General features: G+C 43.8%; 1 protein-coding gene across 1 annotated transcript in view; it reads left to right on the top strand.

Annotated features, from left to right (window-relative positions):
* Positions 1-17,019, top strand: part of cux1b (cut-like homeobox 1b) — a 63,841-nt gene that overhangs the window by 21,866 nt on the left and 24,956 nt on the right. The window contains 6 exon segments of the mRNA XM_030745492.1: positions 1,277-1,324; positions 5,162-5,240; positions 7,803-7,940; positions 9,963-10,086; positions 12,252-12,328; positions 13,224-13,290. Coding sequence (XP_030601352.1) covers positions 1,277-1,324; positions 5,162-5,240; positions 7,803-7,940; positions 9,963-10,086; positions 12,252-12,328; positions 13,224-13,290 — 533 coding nt within the window.

The following is a 17,019-nucleotide window of genomic DNA, read 5'->3' as shown; positions in this document are numbered from 1 at the left end:
GCAGATGTTTGGGAACATTTTGATTGCCTTCAACAAAACTGTGGCACACAAGCTAATGCCAAATTAAAAATAAAAAGACAGATAATAACAAAAAATTATTTCCATTAATCCTAACAGGATGTAACGCAGGTCATCTAAAAACTAAAAGGAAACTGAAATATACAATTAGAATATAACCACAATGCAAATGATGGAACTGAACCTTATCTAGTGGATTTGTGTGGGTGTGTTTTCCACGCTCTTCCTGTCCTCCTCTATGTCAAAGAAAAAGAGGGAAGGAGGGTTTGGGGGGCAGGGTGCAGGTCATTACCCCCAGCAGGGGAATATTGAATTGGTCCAGACAAACAGCCACAGCGACCCCTGATGAAGTAACAATGAAGCAGGGTCACCGAGGTCATGACCTGTCCTCAGCTCCAGACAAGCGGCCTGTCTGGACCAACCTGGGATTAGACCGGCCCCAGACGCTGGTCCCAGGTCAGTTTGGGATGCACGCTCCCTGCACCCTCAGCTAGGCTTTTAGGCAGAGGGTTTCTAAAAGGCGCAGAATCTCCTGAGTACACATCTGTCGTTGCCCTACTTCACATCTTCATTAGGCAGTTTTGAGAGTATGTGTGTGCCCACAAACTGTGCAAATCAAGTGTTCCTGTACAGAATGTCCTATTCTCCTGTGCTTTTTACCATACGCTCCAGTTCAGTTTGTCAGGATGTAGGCTCAGCTAATAGCATGGTGATTTGCATGTTCCCCTGATACATACTCGACCGGCTATCTAATCTGAAACTGCTGACTCGTGCTGGAAAGTCATGCAATGGGACTCGGAGGATAAGGAGCATTTACTTTATAGTAAAAATTTGGTGAGCAGAGATGATTTGCATTAACGGTAGGCCTACTCCTTGGCTCATTCGCTCTCACACGCACTAGTGCTGCCTCTGGGTGGCCCAGGTGGTGCTGCACCTGTTCTTATGAGAAACGCTGTCCACCGGAACACCTCGGGGTACAAACCTGGCATCCTCACTACCCTCATGCTCATCACTCACGCACCATACTTTTTTTTTTTTTTTTTCTTTTCATTGACAGCAGCAAGAACAGTCATTGCTTGATTTCAGTGAGCAACTTATTTGATTGCTACATAGTCATTAGGCATATCTGGATTTTTTACAACTTCTGTGCATCTCTGCCACTTGTCCCTGTGTTGTTTAGTGCTATTTAAGGATTAAAATGTTCAGTTGATTGTTCTGTTTTTTTTTTATACTCACTAATCTCCTCTTTATTTTTTAGGATTTACGGAAACAGGTTGCCCCTTTGCTTAAGAGCTTCCAAGGAGAGGTGAGTGGATTATTTGGGAAATTATATTGAGACAGTGATATCCATAACATGCTCCAAGCAAAGTAATCAAAGAATGCATTTTCTAAAGCCTGTTTGACATTCATTAACTGGCCTTGCCTCCTCTTGCAGTGCCCTTCTCCCCTCTTTTATTTATTTATTTTTTTGCTTTTGTCTTCAGTCATCGTCTCTTCTCTCTCACTTCTCTCTTTCCCCCTCTTCACTTCACCATCTCCTGTTCTTTTTTCTTGCCACTATCTCATTTCCCCTTCTTTCCTCTCCCTCTTTTCTTCGCTCTGCTCTGCTCTTGATTTTCTGTCCTATTCATGAAGTCCTGTTGCCCAAGGGTGTGTTTAAATTGCATCCTGAAAAAAAAAAAAAAAAACAGGCACCACAAAACCCCAGCTCTAGCCAGTCACAACTCACCGAGTGCTATTTCCTCAGACTTTGTATGTCTGCATGATTCTGTGGGGGATATTTGTTGTTTTTAGTTGATTTGGTGAATCATGAGCCATTTTTGCTCAGTGTGGCACACACATATTTACTTTTGCCCTAGGTTTTTGTGTACCTTGACCAATCAAAGGTGACTTTTGTGTGTGGTATATCATACTCCCGCTGCTCCCCCTCTATCTCCTCCTCAATCATTTTGGCCCATTTCCATCGTGGCTCCTCCTCACTGGCAGCCATGCATTTCCAGTTCACTCCCATATGTGAAAGTCAGTGGGCAGGAGTGGAAGCGGCTGGTTTAGACTGGGGCGTTATTTGGGGTTGGAGTGGGTGGACATTCAGCAGAATCTTTTCTCTAACACACACACACACGTACACAGAAAGAAAATCATCTCAATAGATAGTGACAGGGCTGCTTTGCTACTGGCCATAGAATGCCACAGTTTAACACTGGGTTAGTTTCCATATTCTTGTGTTAGAGCAACAACCACAGCCAGTGGTTATGTAAAAATGCTGTAATTTATAGTGGTTCTTCCATGTTCTGCTGATGATTCGCAGTCTATTTAGAGAATAGAAACAGCAGCAGTATAATTGGGGCTTTGTCAGCTGTTTCCACAATCCTCATGTTGACACACCTCGACGGCGTGCACACCAGAACACGCTGAGGCGCGTAGTGGGTGGTCGCGGAACTGAGAAGGACATTATCTTATGATTATTGAGATAATACTGTACACCCGCGCCAGTCTTAGAGCAGCCCATCAATCAGTCGCCTATTCTGCACGCTTGCATGCCACGACATGAGTTGCTCTGAGAATGTGTAATTTTAGCCTGTCTTTGTTTGCTTACCCCTCAATGCTTTGATCAAGGACAAGACAGCACCAGAAGCCAGAAGGTCTTGTCGAAATCCCACAGTAACTCATCCTTAAGCATTTTACTCAGGAGCGTGAATCTTTACTAAGTGAATGTGGGACCCAGACAGAACAATAAAAAGTTTTAGCCCAGGAACTTGGAGGTCTTGATACTCTGTTTAATCTTTGTCATTGAAAGGTGGATGCCCTCGGGTCATAATTATTACCAATAACAGTAGTGTTTCCACAAGGCCTGAGTTTGGTAAACGGGTTATGTGTGAGTGTGTGTTTGTGTGTGTATGTTGCATGCTCAGTGTTCCTTGTTGGTCCATCGATCAGATAAGCTTTTCCATTATCCAAGGCTTCAGTCTCTGCTTCCCATAGCCTTCCCTTATCAGACTCCACTGGGGCCACACACACACACACACATGCGCGCGTGCTTGCACACACACACACACACACACACACATGCGTGCGTGCTTGCACACACACACACACACACGCAGGTCAGCCTGATGCCCTTCACACACTACAGGTTAGATAGGGGAGCAAGGTGGTGCTGAGTGATGGTGGCACAAGGTGCTGACGTATGTACGTATGTGTTTGTGTGTGTGGATGTGTTAGGGATACCTTTTGCAATTGCAAGCACTTCTCATCGGTAACCTACTGATACTGGTGAGGTATCATTTGTGTCACTTCATTTGTTTTGCTTGGTCTGTGTGTGTGGGATGGGGGCAGGGGAGCATGTAATAGCAGATGTCATTGGGATTGGTTGAAAGAGCTGCAGTTTGGAACAGCAGGGTTGTATTTGCAAATCCTGGGTGGTCTTCTAATGGCTCTGGTCCTGCAGTTAACCTGCCTCTAACTGTAGGGTGTGTCCTACATTAAATGTCTATTTCCTGCCTCCCATGTTGGGCTATATAAAGCTGCTGTACCACTGACCTTGGCCCAGTCATTGTACAGTCACGCAGCTGGCTTCCTTCACTGCCATCGGCAGATAATTTTTTGTGTTGGTTTCTGTGTGTTTCTTTTTTTTATTATGAGATTGTGTGGTGGGACTCTGAATCTCTGATCACATTCTCTTATATACACACACATGCGCACAATTTCGACAGGTTTGATGTTGGTGTGTGAGAGGTATTAGTACTCGGCATCCGTAATCTCCCATTAGTGGCCATGCATTTGAGGATACTGATCACTCAGTGTCACACAGCACACGAAGACGGGTAAAGTACATGATGCAGCATGATGTGAGAACGAGAGATATTACTGTTGGAGAGAGGGGGAGGAGGGAGATTGCAAGACAGGAGCCCTGTGCATGCAAGAGAGACTCAAGTGTGACAGAGAAACATGTGAGGAAGGCTAACACTGGAAAAAGATTGAGGAAAAGAAAAGACTGAGTCAGAGAACATGGAAATGACGAGAGAGAATTTGTGAGAGAGACGGGGAGAAAGACACAGAGAAATAAAAAAAAAAAAGGGGGGGGGGGGGGTGCTGGCACCAGCCTACTCAGGGCCAGATGTTTTGCGGCTAAAAAACTAGAGATGAATCAAAGCCATGTGAAGAGATTTATTAGGTTCCCATAGGAGCCCAGGCAGTATTACATGTAGCCCGCTCTGTTTACAGTGGCAAGAACCCCTAAACCACCCATCAACTACACTACTGGCTTGGCTGGGAATGTGAAGACTTTATATTTGGACTTATATAGGCTTTTGTCTTTATTCCTTTTCTCTCAGTGAATGTGCTGGAGGAGTTGGAAGAGAAACACAGGCTGTTTAGTCTGAGTGCGTGAGCCAGAGTAGTCAGCTGTAGCTCTGCCCAGTACAGTAGCACCATCTGAATGTCTTTATTTGGCATCTGTTTCCCTCGATTTAGACTTGATTTCAGATGCATTTCGCCTACTCTGTCTGCTTCTCATATTGAAGTGTGACACAGAGACTATAGCAGAGCGTGTTGCCTCATGTTTCAGCATTGACAACAGTGTAAAAGTTCCCCCAGTATGATTTTAGAATTAATCTCTTATAGATCCAATCTAATGCTGTCCATTTCAATAATATCGGTGATGGAATGCATGCCGTGCCCTCTTGTGTTAATGGCTGCATCAGTAATGGATCCACACTGTATTGCTGCTAAGAGCTGACTGAATAATCTGCCCCTGCTGTGGCTGGAAAGACTGAGCCAGCTGTTTAATGATGTCAGTGTGCTGGAGGGGAAACAAACACACACATTTGCACACAGGCTTGCGAACACACACACACAGACTGAAGGACTTAGGCACACTCACTCGAGGACAGACGGACAGACACACACACACGTACACAGCAAACCAAATGCATCCGTCATCGACTGAACAGCTGAACTGGCTTCACAGGAAGGAAACACCAACGTGGCCACTGTCAAGATAGCCCGATCGCATGCAACATACCGAGGCATAGTGAGGATAGACAGATATGTAGACAACTCTCACTGGTAAATTAATGTGCCTGCATTTGGAGTGTATGATAACTGACGTTTAACGATAATTTTGTATTTTTCCTCCTTGCAGATCGATGCCTTGAGTAAGAGGAGTAAAGAAGCAGAGGCCGCCTTCTTGAACGTGTACAAAAAAATAATCGATGTCCCAGGTAAGACTACTCCTCGTGACAATAATCGTGTTTGTGTGTGTGTGTGTGTGTGTGTGTGTATGTAGACTCCTCCCTAGTCCGGAAACATAATCAGGAGACCCCTTATCCATGCAGACAGCACCAACAGGGGAAGAGAAAAAGTGTGACACCGTCCCTCTGGTGCTGCTTCATTGTTCATCCAGGCGTGTGCGACGCCTTAATATGTCCCCAAGAGATCTCATCCCCACTGGTATAGCCTTTAAAGGGTCTTAACAGAAGGTGTGTCCTGATATGGGTGACAAGCGCGCCCACAATTGGCTGCGGTGAAGTGTACACATACATAAGCAGTCACATTCAGCAACACTGATGCCGAGCGGGGATGCGCGGCACTAAGAGCTGCAGGAACACACTGCCACAGTGCTGCTGGTTGGAGACTTTCAGCTGTGCAGGAGCCCTGGAGGGGCCGCGTATGCAGGAATGAAAGAGTTGAGTTCATCTATAGCGTAAGGAGGTCATCATATTCCCACATGGATAGACCTACAGTAATATCTTTGGATTGTACTGCTCCCAATAAGTCAGCGCCAGCTCTGACGGGGCTATTCTTAACTTGCAGCGAGACAATGATGTAATGCCTGATGCATACACGCACACAGACACAGACCGGCCTGACTAATGCAGCAGTCTTGAAAGAGGAAACAGTGTGTTTTGTTCTGTCTTCTATCAGCTGAAGGCCTGGTTAGTCAGCCCAGTGTGCTCTGGTTTAGATTAAAGGTGTCTGGCGAGAGCGTTCAGCACCAGTGGCCCACAAGTCAAACTGCTTTTAACAGGCTGTACAGTTGATTTGAAGCGGGGGGGTCCAAGTGAAGGACAAAGGTTTGATAAGAGGGAGAGAAAGTTGATTTTTCAAGGGCACCAAGGCAGATAGGAGTCCAAATTCAGAGTGTACAGTTATGTTAGAGAGTGTTTGTACTTGTGTGAATTTTTTTTTTGTGAGACTCAGGAAGCGTGTGTGTGTGTGTGTGTGTTTGTGTGTGTGTGTGTGTGTGTGTGTGTGTGTGTGTGTGTGTGTGTGTGTGTGTGTGTGTGTGTGTGTGTGTGTGTGTGTCAGAGCCTAGCCCTGCATGGTGTGTCACCTTGACAGCACAAAATCAGCATGAAATTCCCCAATCGTTCTCTGCTGATCTCTCATTAGCATAGTTAAGATATCTAACTGCGTCAGACATGAGACACACACACACACACACACACACACACACACACACACACACACACACAGCCCTTACCCCCAGCTGTAAGCTGTCAGTTCCTCTTATCTGTACAACACACACACACATACACATAAATACGCACACACAAACACACATAAACTGCTCTTTTAGCTGGCATGCTGATGAGCGTCGCCTGCGTCTCTTGGCTGCCTGTCACCAGTCTGCCACCCATGAGCACCAATCAGATGTGATTGGCCTGACTGACAGGGCTCTCTTCATCACACTGACAGTTAACCCTGCTGTGTGTTCAGAGATGTTGGTAAAATGCCTCCAGAAAGTTGCCTTTCTTCCTTCTGTCTCTGTTTCTTTAATCTCTTATTTACCTTTTGCATTGCCTGTTTTACAGCTCCGCTTTGTCCATCTGTCTGCTCCCATGTTTCTCTTCTTCCTCGCTTTCAAGCTGCATCATAGTGAAACACTTTAACTGATCATAGCCCAGTAATCTCTCCTGTTAACTTGTCTCATCTATGTTACTGTGTGAGTCTGCTTATCCAGTTCTCCTGCTGTGCCAACAGTTGACGCATTATGATTTTTTTTTTCCCATACAGAAACAAAAGTTAATCTCCTGACTCAATAATGGTCTCTTGATACAAAGGCTGATAGTGTATTATTCAATAGACTTTATGGATAAAGTTTTGTTGAAAAAGAATGGGTAAACCAACAATGACCTTTAAGTATGTTGTAGCAAGCCAAACATTATGATCTGTTCTTTTTAAATCATGAAAGTGCATTAATGTCATAAGAGCCTGACTAATATTTTTTCAAGTCATTATCAGTATGTGAGAATATTGTATTTAAATTTGGCTGTGAGAGGCTAATGATGAAGACACATCAAGGTTTAGCTGTGTTACACTTGAGTGCTAAAACCTTCTATCATAAACAGCAGTACTGTAAATGGAAGACAACGGGCATTTCTGAATAGCAGCTTGAAAATGGCTTCATTATGAATAATTACAATTTAATAGAATATAGTCTATTTATTATTTCTAAAAGTAAAGCCAAGCTCTGATTTACAGATCTCTGACTGTACTCCCCTTAATCACACTAAGGCTGGTAATAGTGATATGTTTTGGTTTCTGCTATAGCCACTATTTCTCCAAAAGGAGATCAAAGGTCAGGGTCGGCTCCAGAACGGTTGTCCTGGAGCTGTTAGAGATTCATTGCCTTGCCCAAGGACTCTTCACCAGGGCAAATGCTCCCTCTCTCTCACAGGGCCATGAATGTAGTTATTCCTAGCTCACTACACCACCTTGCCGCCCTTGCTTGTCTGATCTGCTTTGCAGTGTGTTAACATGGTGTGTGTTTTCTCTACCAGATCCTGTACCTGTGTTGGAGCTGGCTCAGCAGCTGCAGCTGAAGCTCCAGAGGATGCACGACATTGAGACAGAGAACACCAAACTTCGAGAGACACTGGAGGACTACAACAAAGAGTTTGCAGAGGTTAAAAACCAAGGTTAGAGACAGAGGCATGCAGAGGCACACATTATGGGATTTTCCCGACTTTGAGAGGGAAATGGATGTAGACTGCACAATTAAGTAGATAATCACATATCAAAATTTCAAATTCCTGTACTTAGGTCTTATGTTAACGCTCACTTAGAGTGCACGTTTGTGACCAAAACAAATACTAATGGCAGTGTGTCCTGATTATAAATCCACCTAGTCCAGATCTTCACTCCATGCCATTTCCTTTCTCCTTCTTGTCTCTGTATACTTTTGTTATCCATTTCCCCCCACCCTCCTAACAACAAAACTTACAAAGAAAAAGTATACAAAATATATAAAAACATATTCAGCTGCGTCTACAGTGACTCAGTCATCCTGCTTTAGACTGCATCTGGTAGCAGTGGCTGGTGGATCTGGTTTTAGCAGAACACAGACTCACTGAGTGACCAGGTGTAGATTTGCTGGCATAGTTGGAGTTGCGGGATGGTGACTATAGTGACCCTGTAGACAGGAAAGGTTGGGGATAGCTGGTTAACAGCAACTGAACTTTCAAAATATACTTCAGGGGATTGTCCATGGGTAAATCCACTGAGTTGGGGTCGTTTCCCAGTGGATTGAAAAAAAAAATGCTAAATTGGGTCAGTAGGTATAGTTTGGTAGCCTTAATGTAAAGTCTGTGAAAAATGCGGTAAAACATTTTGTCCTGCCTGAATGTGAAAATAGTTTTTAGTTGATTTCAATTTTTTTGTGTGTATGTGTGTGGGGCAAATACCAAGTTTTCGTAGTTTTACTTGAAATCTGTTGTCATCATTGCAGTTTTATACCTCTTTATAAAATGTGACATGTTCAAAAACAATAAAATGGTTATATGTTTTCAAAGTTTTATGTGCGGGGAAAAGACACCACGCAGTTGGATGAATAATAAAAAAAACAAAAAACAGTGATCTACCTCTGCTTAACAAAAGATGGAAAAACTGACAAAAGCAGGAAGAGATGAGTGAGAAGCAGTAATAAAAGTGGTGTAATTTCAGTCGAAAAGGAGGAGTGAGCGAGCGAACGGGGAATGTTTTGGAATCCCCCTTTCCTCAGTGAGAGTTAATTGGAACAGCTCGATAGCGGCAGGGTTCCATTCTGCCATTGATTTTCCTGTTCCCTCATCCTTTATCCCTCCTTCCCGCCTCAATAGATGGGGGATATTTAAACCCCAAAACACACTGTGGAACTCCCACTCCTGTTAAACACACACACACACACGGATCCGCCCGCACACACACACACACACACACACACACACACACACACACACACACACACACACACACACACACACACACAGAGTACGGGGGCCATTGATCCCCGCAACCTAAATGTTTAAAGTTCAGTTAAGCAGTTAAGGGGTAAGAGGGCTCTGAGGGGACTCTCCTCTATTGATTATGTGTCAGAGCAGTGAGACTGGAGTTTAAATCACACGCACACACACACACACACACACACACACACACACACACACAAAGTGCTAAGAGCCCTCAGTCAAAGGCAGCAAGCAGCAATGCGCTATATCATTGTCTCACTCACTTATATCTTTCTCTGAGAAACACACACATACACACACGGAGGCCTATTTATTACTCCAGTTATGTGTTAGATTTATTTCAGGCTGCCCCATACAGCGCTCAGCCGTCAGCAGGTTATGGGGTTTCAGTACTAATGCAGTCCTAATGAATGCAGCATATCTGCTCTTAGTGAGGGTTGAATATTCTATGCCAGCCATGGATTCAAAGATTAGACAGGAGCCACGGGGGCCAAGGTCTTCATCTGTGCTGACAGAGGAAGAATGCAGGATATGAAACGCTGCATCTTAGGCAAAGGTCAAACACCCCACTAAAAGCATCATCGTCATCACTGCCATTTGTCAGATGTAGGAAACTGCTATAGTCTGCTTTGTCTGTGTTTTGTTGATTGCCTGCATTTATATTCTGACTTCTTTTTTTCCTCAACTCTTGCCTCTCTGCTTTAATCCTTTCCATAGAGGTGACCATTAAGGCCTTGAAGGAGAAGATTCGTGAGTACGAGCAGTCTCTGAAGAATCAAGCCGAGAACCTGGCCCAAGAGAAGCAGCTCCAGCTACACAACGACTATGCAGAGAAAGAGAGGTAAAAGCTTTGTGTGTGTGTGTGTGTGTGTGTGTGTGTGTGTGTGTGTGTGTGTGTGTGTGTGTGTGTGTGTGTGTGTGTGTGTGTGTGTGCTGCTGCAGCTGTGTTTAAAGTAATAACCTCTGCATTATTTTGCCATTTTAATCCTTTGGGTCATTGTGCCCTCAGGCAAAACTGCTGATTCTTATCTTTGAATGATAGGTTTAAGATTTCAGACTTTATTTAGGGCTATTCACAACTTAATAATTCCTTCTTAACCAAATCTCCAAGGACTTCTTTTTTTCAGTGGTTATCAGTCTAATCGACAAATTGTTGCTTATTGCTTTCCTCCTGCGCACAAATGTAGGAATGGAGATAACTTGCATAAAAGACAATGCCAGCATTTTTGTCATGTGGGCGCTTGCCATTCTCGCTTTGATGGGAATCGACACCATCCACTCCCATTTTCTGTTTATCAAGATATGTTTCAGCTGTTTTGTTGGATATTTTGCTGCCACGGGCCTCTGCTATGCCTGGAAATGTACAATAAGCGAGAAAACCCTACCAAATGCCTTTGATGACAAAAATATGCTCAGCTGCTACAGACTGCTTCATTTCAGAGCAATGGCTTTTTCTAATAGTGTGGCATTTTAAAGTGTGTAATTTTCAGATACACAGGAAGACGGGGGCAGTAATAAATAAGCTCAAAAACTGCTTCCGAATGTTTTTAGGAACATAAAAAAAATCTCTTAGTAAGGCTAAAATGCTTTAATACTGTCATTTTGCAGAAAAGGGCCTGTTTGACATAAATGAATGGACTTTGGGCAGGAATTATATTGTTTCACTTAACTGACTTGGGCTCCTTTTGTTCTACATTGGTCGCCAAAAAGCAGTAACCAGTTTGTTATCTTGTGATCCCACATTAACTTGGCTAATATGTGCTCTTATTTTGAAAAAAATCAAATCAAATAAAGCTATGTGCAGAGTCTGAGTGATGAGCCTTCATGTGATTAGCTGCTGCAGCCGTGGGGCTTAAAGATGCAGCCTATTTTTACCGAGGGAGAACAGGAGCTAAAAGCTCTGACGGATGCATCAAACCTGAACATTTTTATCAGCAATGAAACGAAAGTTTCAGACCAACAGAATTAACAGATTAAATTCAGTGTGTCACAAGTGCTCAGCTGCACAGTATGGAGTTCGTCTTCAACCATGTTAATATGCAGTTTTGCAGCTAAATCACACTCCACCATGCAGATTTAATAATGATATACTGACTCAAAACAGTTTCTGCTCTAATTCTAAATGAAAGAGACCCACTGTCCTGAGTGCTATGGATTTTCTACAAGCTACAAGCTGCTTACGGTCTTTAAAACACTTCAAAAGTAATCGTTCTTGGCTATCATTCTGATTCAAGTCCTCATTTTAAGTTGATGTATACAGTTTGCTTTTATGAATTGGACATTACAAACCTCATGCTTTCCTTATGTCAGTCATCTTGTTTGTTTGGTGAAACTATATTAACGTTCACTGTCCCTTTCAGACATACAGTAGAAGATCAATTGTCCAACTGTATTTCCTGTACGTCAGTGTTTTATAGGCCCCTTCCTGTCTGCAGTGAGCTGACTTCCTGTGTCTGAGAGGGGTAGTAAATGGATGGCACCTCCGATGCATTTTATCCTGCAAGGAGTCAGGGAAGGGGGAGAGAGTGAGAGATGAAAGGATGAAGTAGAGGGCAGAAAAATAGAGATGACAGGAGAGACAGATTGGCGGAGAAGGGGGGCATCAAAGAGTGCCATAAAGACTGTCTTTGTGCTAGATTATTGATGTTTTTACACGCAGTGGCAATTTCTCAGCAGAGCCCAACTTTTTATATGCTAAGAATGAATCTATTTTATCCTTGTGGTTTCTGTTCCCTCCAACCCCCCACCCCTTACTCAAGCCTTACTTGCTCTCTCCCTCTCTCTCTCTCCCTCTCTCCCTCCCCCTGGGTGAAGTCTGCCCCAGTGGCCAGACATTCCTGCCTAATAGGGCTGCTTAATGAGGAGTGGGTTGTGTTGGGAGGATTTTAGTGGGGAAAACACTTCAGAAATGGTGGGAAAATAGAGAATAGTCACAGTTGCCACAAAGTGTGAACTCAAAATTTACTGACTCAGTATCTCTTGACTGTGACTTTCTGCTACCTGTAGGAAACTCCAGGAGAGCCAGGACTCCATGTCCTCAAGGTTGGAGGAGGCCGAACAGAAGGCCCGGTCCCTACAGACAGGTACCAGCCTGCTCAGCCTTTACACACCTGGGAACTGTTTAACCACCTTTAGATAAAATACCCTTATCACTGAATGTGTAGTGGGGCTGGCTTTTACTCTGAAAATGTAGTTTCAAATCTTAAAGGTGACTTATTGTATTAATCTCCAGCTCCATGTTTTTATTCTTGGACTCTAGTAGAGTAGCTTTGTATGATTTAACAGTTCAAAGTAATCCTTGTTTATCTTATACCAGGGTTCTGTGAAGCCCTTTAGTCCACTGTCCTGAAACAAGCTGTTCTAGCTCCCTTCCACCTCTCTTTAATCCAGCTTTCTTCAGACTCTCAAACTGAAGGGTTGAACATCAGGTGGGTGGAGCTTCTGGGCTCACGGCAAAGGAGCATTCCTTAGATGACCATATAAGGATATCCCCTCTTACTGATAATGTGCAGATCTAAAAGTAGAAAAAACTGCCTAAAACGAGTGCTCAGAGCACTCTTTGGCCTTAGCTTTGGGCTAAGGGATTGCTTGCAGCATATGCTGGCCATATTACTTGAAACTTGCCATTTGAAAGCTGGTTATCCACATTTTAACAATGTTCACCCATTGTTAAAATGTGCTTTAAAAAAAAGCTCCTGGTGATTATTATATTTAACACTCAGAGTTAATCTGGCTCTGCTGGATTAGGTGTTTGTGATGCCTTGAGATCTAAGAAAATAACTTCTCAGCTGTCATCAATGAGAAACAGAAACGCAGAAGTTTCTCATGTGAAATAAGACTTTCACAGTAAGAAGCTGTCAAAGATGATGTTTACATGTTTTAATGTTTTTTAATAAGTATCGCTCATGCTTCAGTATACACTTCTTTAGCTCAATTGTAGCAGGAAAACTCTTAACTGACTCTCACCGTCTTTTGCAGCACTTGAAACAACTCAGGCCGAGCTCTTTGATTTGAAGACAAAGTATGACGAGGAATCCACAGCAAAGTACGTGTCTTGATGATCTATGTGTGTTTGCGGGTGACTTCTCCCCTCTGGCTCCTCCATAGTCTCTTCCTGACATAATCATCCTGTTTAGTGAATCTCCTTGCATGGAAACTCCCCCTTCTCTCCCTAACAGCTGGATTTTCTCCCACAACAGCCAGCAGTCTCCAAATCCCGGCATTACCCATGCGCTGTAAATACTGAAAGGGATTGTAATGTATTCTGCAGCCAAACTAAAACATCAAAATAGATTTATTTTTTTTTCGTGGTTTTGTTTAATCCATTAAGACCTGATATGCACATATAGGTTTTGTATAGGCACCTGATGTCTTAATGGGCTAAAGAGCTTTCTGATTCATCAGAGACTTGATAAAGAGATGCCAGATTGAATGCTACATATGTTTTCTAATAGGACCTGTAAGATAAGATGGCTTCAATTGAGCTTTGGGCATCTATCATTATTGATCTTATAGTAGTGGTGAGGATGAGAACAGAAGCTTTTCCATGTCAGCACTCCACACTGTGAAGTGGCACTTTATGACATTCACACTCCTCGTTCCCTCTGGGTTAGCTGCAGGATGCAGAACCACTTGAGCACCAGAACCTCATACAGAAAGGTGAAAAATTACATTTGTGGGAGAGAAGAACAAAAGAAAATTGTCCCGTCTTGACTTAAATATGAACTCTTTGGCTAAATCCAGGGACTGATAGTATAATGGTCAAGGGCACCCTGCGTGCATACGCAAAGTATGGGAGAGTATCAGCTTGGCTTTTAAGGCCGTCCCATTTACCTTGCCCCAAACGCACTGTGCCTCTCCATTAACAGAGTTGTTAAATTGATTGGCTGTTAAAAACAAATCGATCCCTCTTCTGTCTTCCTCACAATTTTTTTTCTCCTTTTTTTTTTCCCTCTTTCCTGCCTCCCTCGCTCACACACTTTGTCTTTTATCTCCTGCATTAGGTATTTTTGAGCATGAGTGGAAAGACCACAGGAAGATATTGCACGCAGTGTAATGGCACTAATCAATATGTTTCATAGTCGATCAGAAGGCTCTCCCTGTTTTTTTTTTTTTTCCTTTCCCCTTTACTGCACTTCTTTACTTTTTATGCATTTCTTTATGCTTTCATTTCGCGGCCTTGTCTCTTCATTTTATGTCAGAAGAAAACACATTTTGAAAAGACACATATAGTGGGCCCCATTTGCTTACAGAAGCTAATAAACACATGCCCACACACACAGACACACACATACGTACAAGTATACACTCACTCATTCGCTCACTCACTCGTGAGCCTGAGGCAGTCAGGGTCCTTGACTATGTGGCGTGCTGTGATCTGAAATTTTAATGCAACGCTTTAAAGCACACACAAACCCTCTCTAACCCTGCACCCTCCCAGTCCTTGGAGTCCTTCCCCCGTTTACTGCTTGGCTGAGCAAATCGCCAGTGTTTGGCTGAACACAACTTTTAACCCTTTAACTGCATATATTTTGGCACTGCGAAACACAAATGCCATACATATCATGCACTTTTCCCGCACAACCACGCAGACACACGTGTGTGTGCGCACACACACACACACACACACACACACACACACACACACACACACACACACACACACACACACACACACACACAGGCACACTCACACTTGTTCTAAACTTTCCACTAAGGAGGACATTGCGTGACAAATCCCCCATCCTCTTGCTGCATTTGGGTAATCTGCCTTTTTAAAATAAGCACTAACACAGTCACACAAACACCCGTGGACGTACACAAACACACTCCCTGAGAATTTGGTCGATGTTGCAGCGCCCGGAGTGTCTCGGCTTCAGTGGGAGGTGGGCCTGCAGATGTAGCGTAGCCCCCCTCTCTGTGTCGACGCTGTGAGGGTCTGGCTGGCCGCGTTTTACCCGTTTAGTCCCTGTTAAAGATTAATGATATATTGATCTCCAGCCCCACAGGATGCTTTGTGTGTATTTGTGTGTGAATAAGTGTGTGCAGGCTCCTCTGTATGTTTGTGTATAGCTTTATTTTCATGTAGAGGACTTGATAACATTTTGCTAAAAACCGTTTAATTGCTGATAATTAGGCAACAGTCAATGGGCTTTTCTTTCCTGTGTCCACCCCAAGCACACACCAACACAAAATGGCGCACAACATACACACAGACACGGTCTCACAGCTAGCTTCTTTTTAAGCCTCCTTGAAATCCCCAAGGTAACACGCTGTGAAAACGCAATGTGGAGAAAGCCAAGGAAAGAAAAGGAATGGAGTGATGAAAGCTGGAGGGCAAAAAGCGAGCCAGGGGCCGGAGGCTTCAGCGAGGAAGAGGGGATAAGAGTGTGATAGAGGAGGGAAATGAAAATCTAAATCAGGGGAATATCCTGCTGGCACCGAGGACAGAGGCCGAGGAAGAGAGGGCGAAAGATGAGAGAGGGGAGGTGGAAGGAAAAAAGATGAAAGCGCGGGGGAAAAAAGTGGAGGGCAATGGGAAGGGAACGGTTGAGGGGAAAGGATGGAGGCAGGCAGAGGGTGGAAAAGAAAAGGAGCAGCTGAGTGAGGAGCAAGAGAGAGAAGATGATAAGAGATGAAAAGGCCTGTCTGAGATGGAGGAAGTACAGTAGGGGCTTAGAGGCTCTGGGCTTGTTTCAGAAGTCCTACAGTACTCACTGATGTCACTGGGTGCACCCATTGGCTTTCATGGTACAAAAGAGTGTGTGTAAGTGTGTTTGAGTGCACATCGGTTGTGTGCAATTTCCAGTGTAGCTGTGTGTCTACTCTATAGCTCCTCCCTGTGGCTGTTATGTAGTGTTTTATAGATAAGTTTGGGTGCTATAAAATCAGGCTTTATCATCACGAAGCTCCCTCCCTTTACTGTCCAGCGTTTGATGAATTAATTCCAGCGGGTGCATTGGCGGGCTATGGACAGTTCCTGCCCTGCCCAGCGACTGACTGACTGTATCAGGATATGCAGAAAATCCCTTCCCTGTGATCTGCTTTGGCCCTCAGCCTCTAGCTTTGCCTTTATAATTCCCAAATACAGCCAAATCCAAAGGTTATTTAAGAAGACTTTGTGCATCTGTACTTTGATTAAATGATCACATTTGGAGCAGGAGCAGTGGTGTATTTGGGTTGCATTACTACCCATAAACGCTCTCCATTACAAGCTTTTCGAGCTCGTTGGCTCTCTGACCTTAACATTTGTGTGTGCGGGTGCGCGATTGAGTGCGCTCGCGGGTCCCGCACACTATAGCGTAAGACGGGATAAAAGCTGTTGAGGTAGTGTACTATTATGTTGCTTAAATACATACTAGATCCTTTTAACTGTTAGGGAAAGAATAAAAGCGGAGAGTGAAAAGCTCTCCCACCCACATCTGATTCTTTTTGCTGCATTGCCTGTGGCACAATGTTGACCTAATATCAACTGTGTCTGTTTTGTTAAACACATTCAAATCAGTTGTACTCAAGCCTATGGGACATAACACTGTTTCTCATACTGTGACACACAAATACAAAAGCTGCTTGGGCTATTGGGTTCACTATCAAAAGATTGCAATAAAATCAAAAGGTCTTAATGGACGTGGCAGTGCACATATGCGCTCACGTCTTTCCACTCAGTGCCACTCACGCAATCTCATCTGTAAGGAATGTCTTAAATAAATATGCACGCATTTATGCAGCATCTTTGCAATGCCTTGGACGCCATTCATGTGGTCAGTATTTCCAT

The sequence above is a fragment of the Archocentrus centrarchus genome, chromosome 13 (genome assembly GCF_007364275.1).
Source record: "Archocentrus centrarchus isolate MPI-CPG fArcCen1 chromosome 13, fArcCen1, whole genome shotgun sequence".
Taxonomy (NCBI): domain Eukaryota; kingdom Metazoa; phylum Chordata; class Actinopteri; order Cichliformes; family Cichlidae; genus Archocentrus; species Archocentrus centrarchus.
The sequence above is the reverse complement of the archived record's forward strand: the minus strand, read 5'-3'. Positions and strand labels throughout refer to the sequence as shown.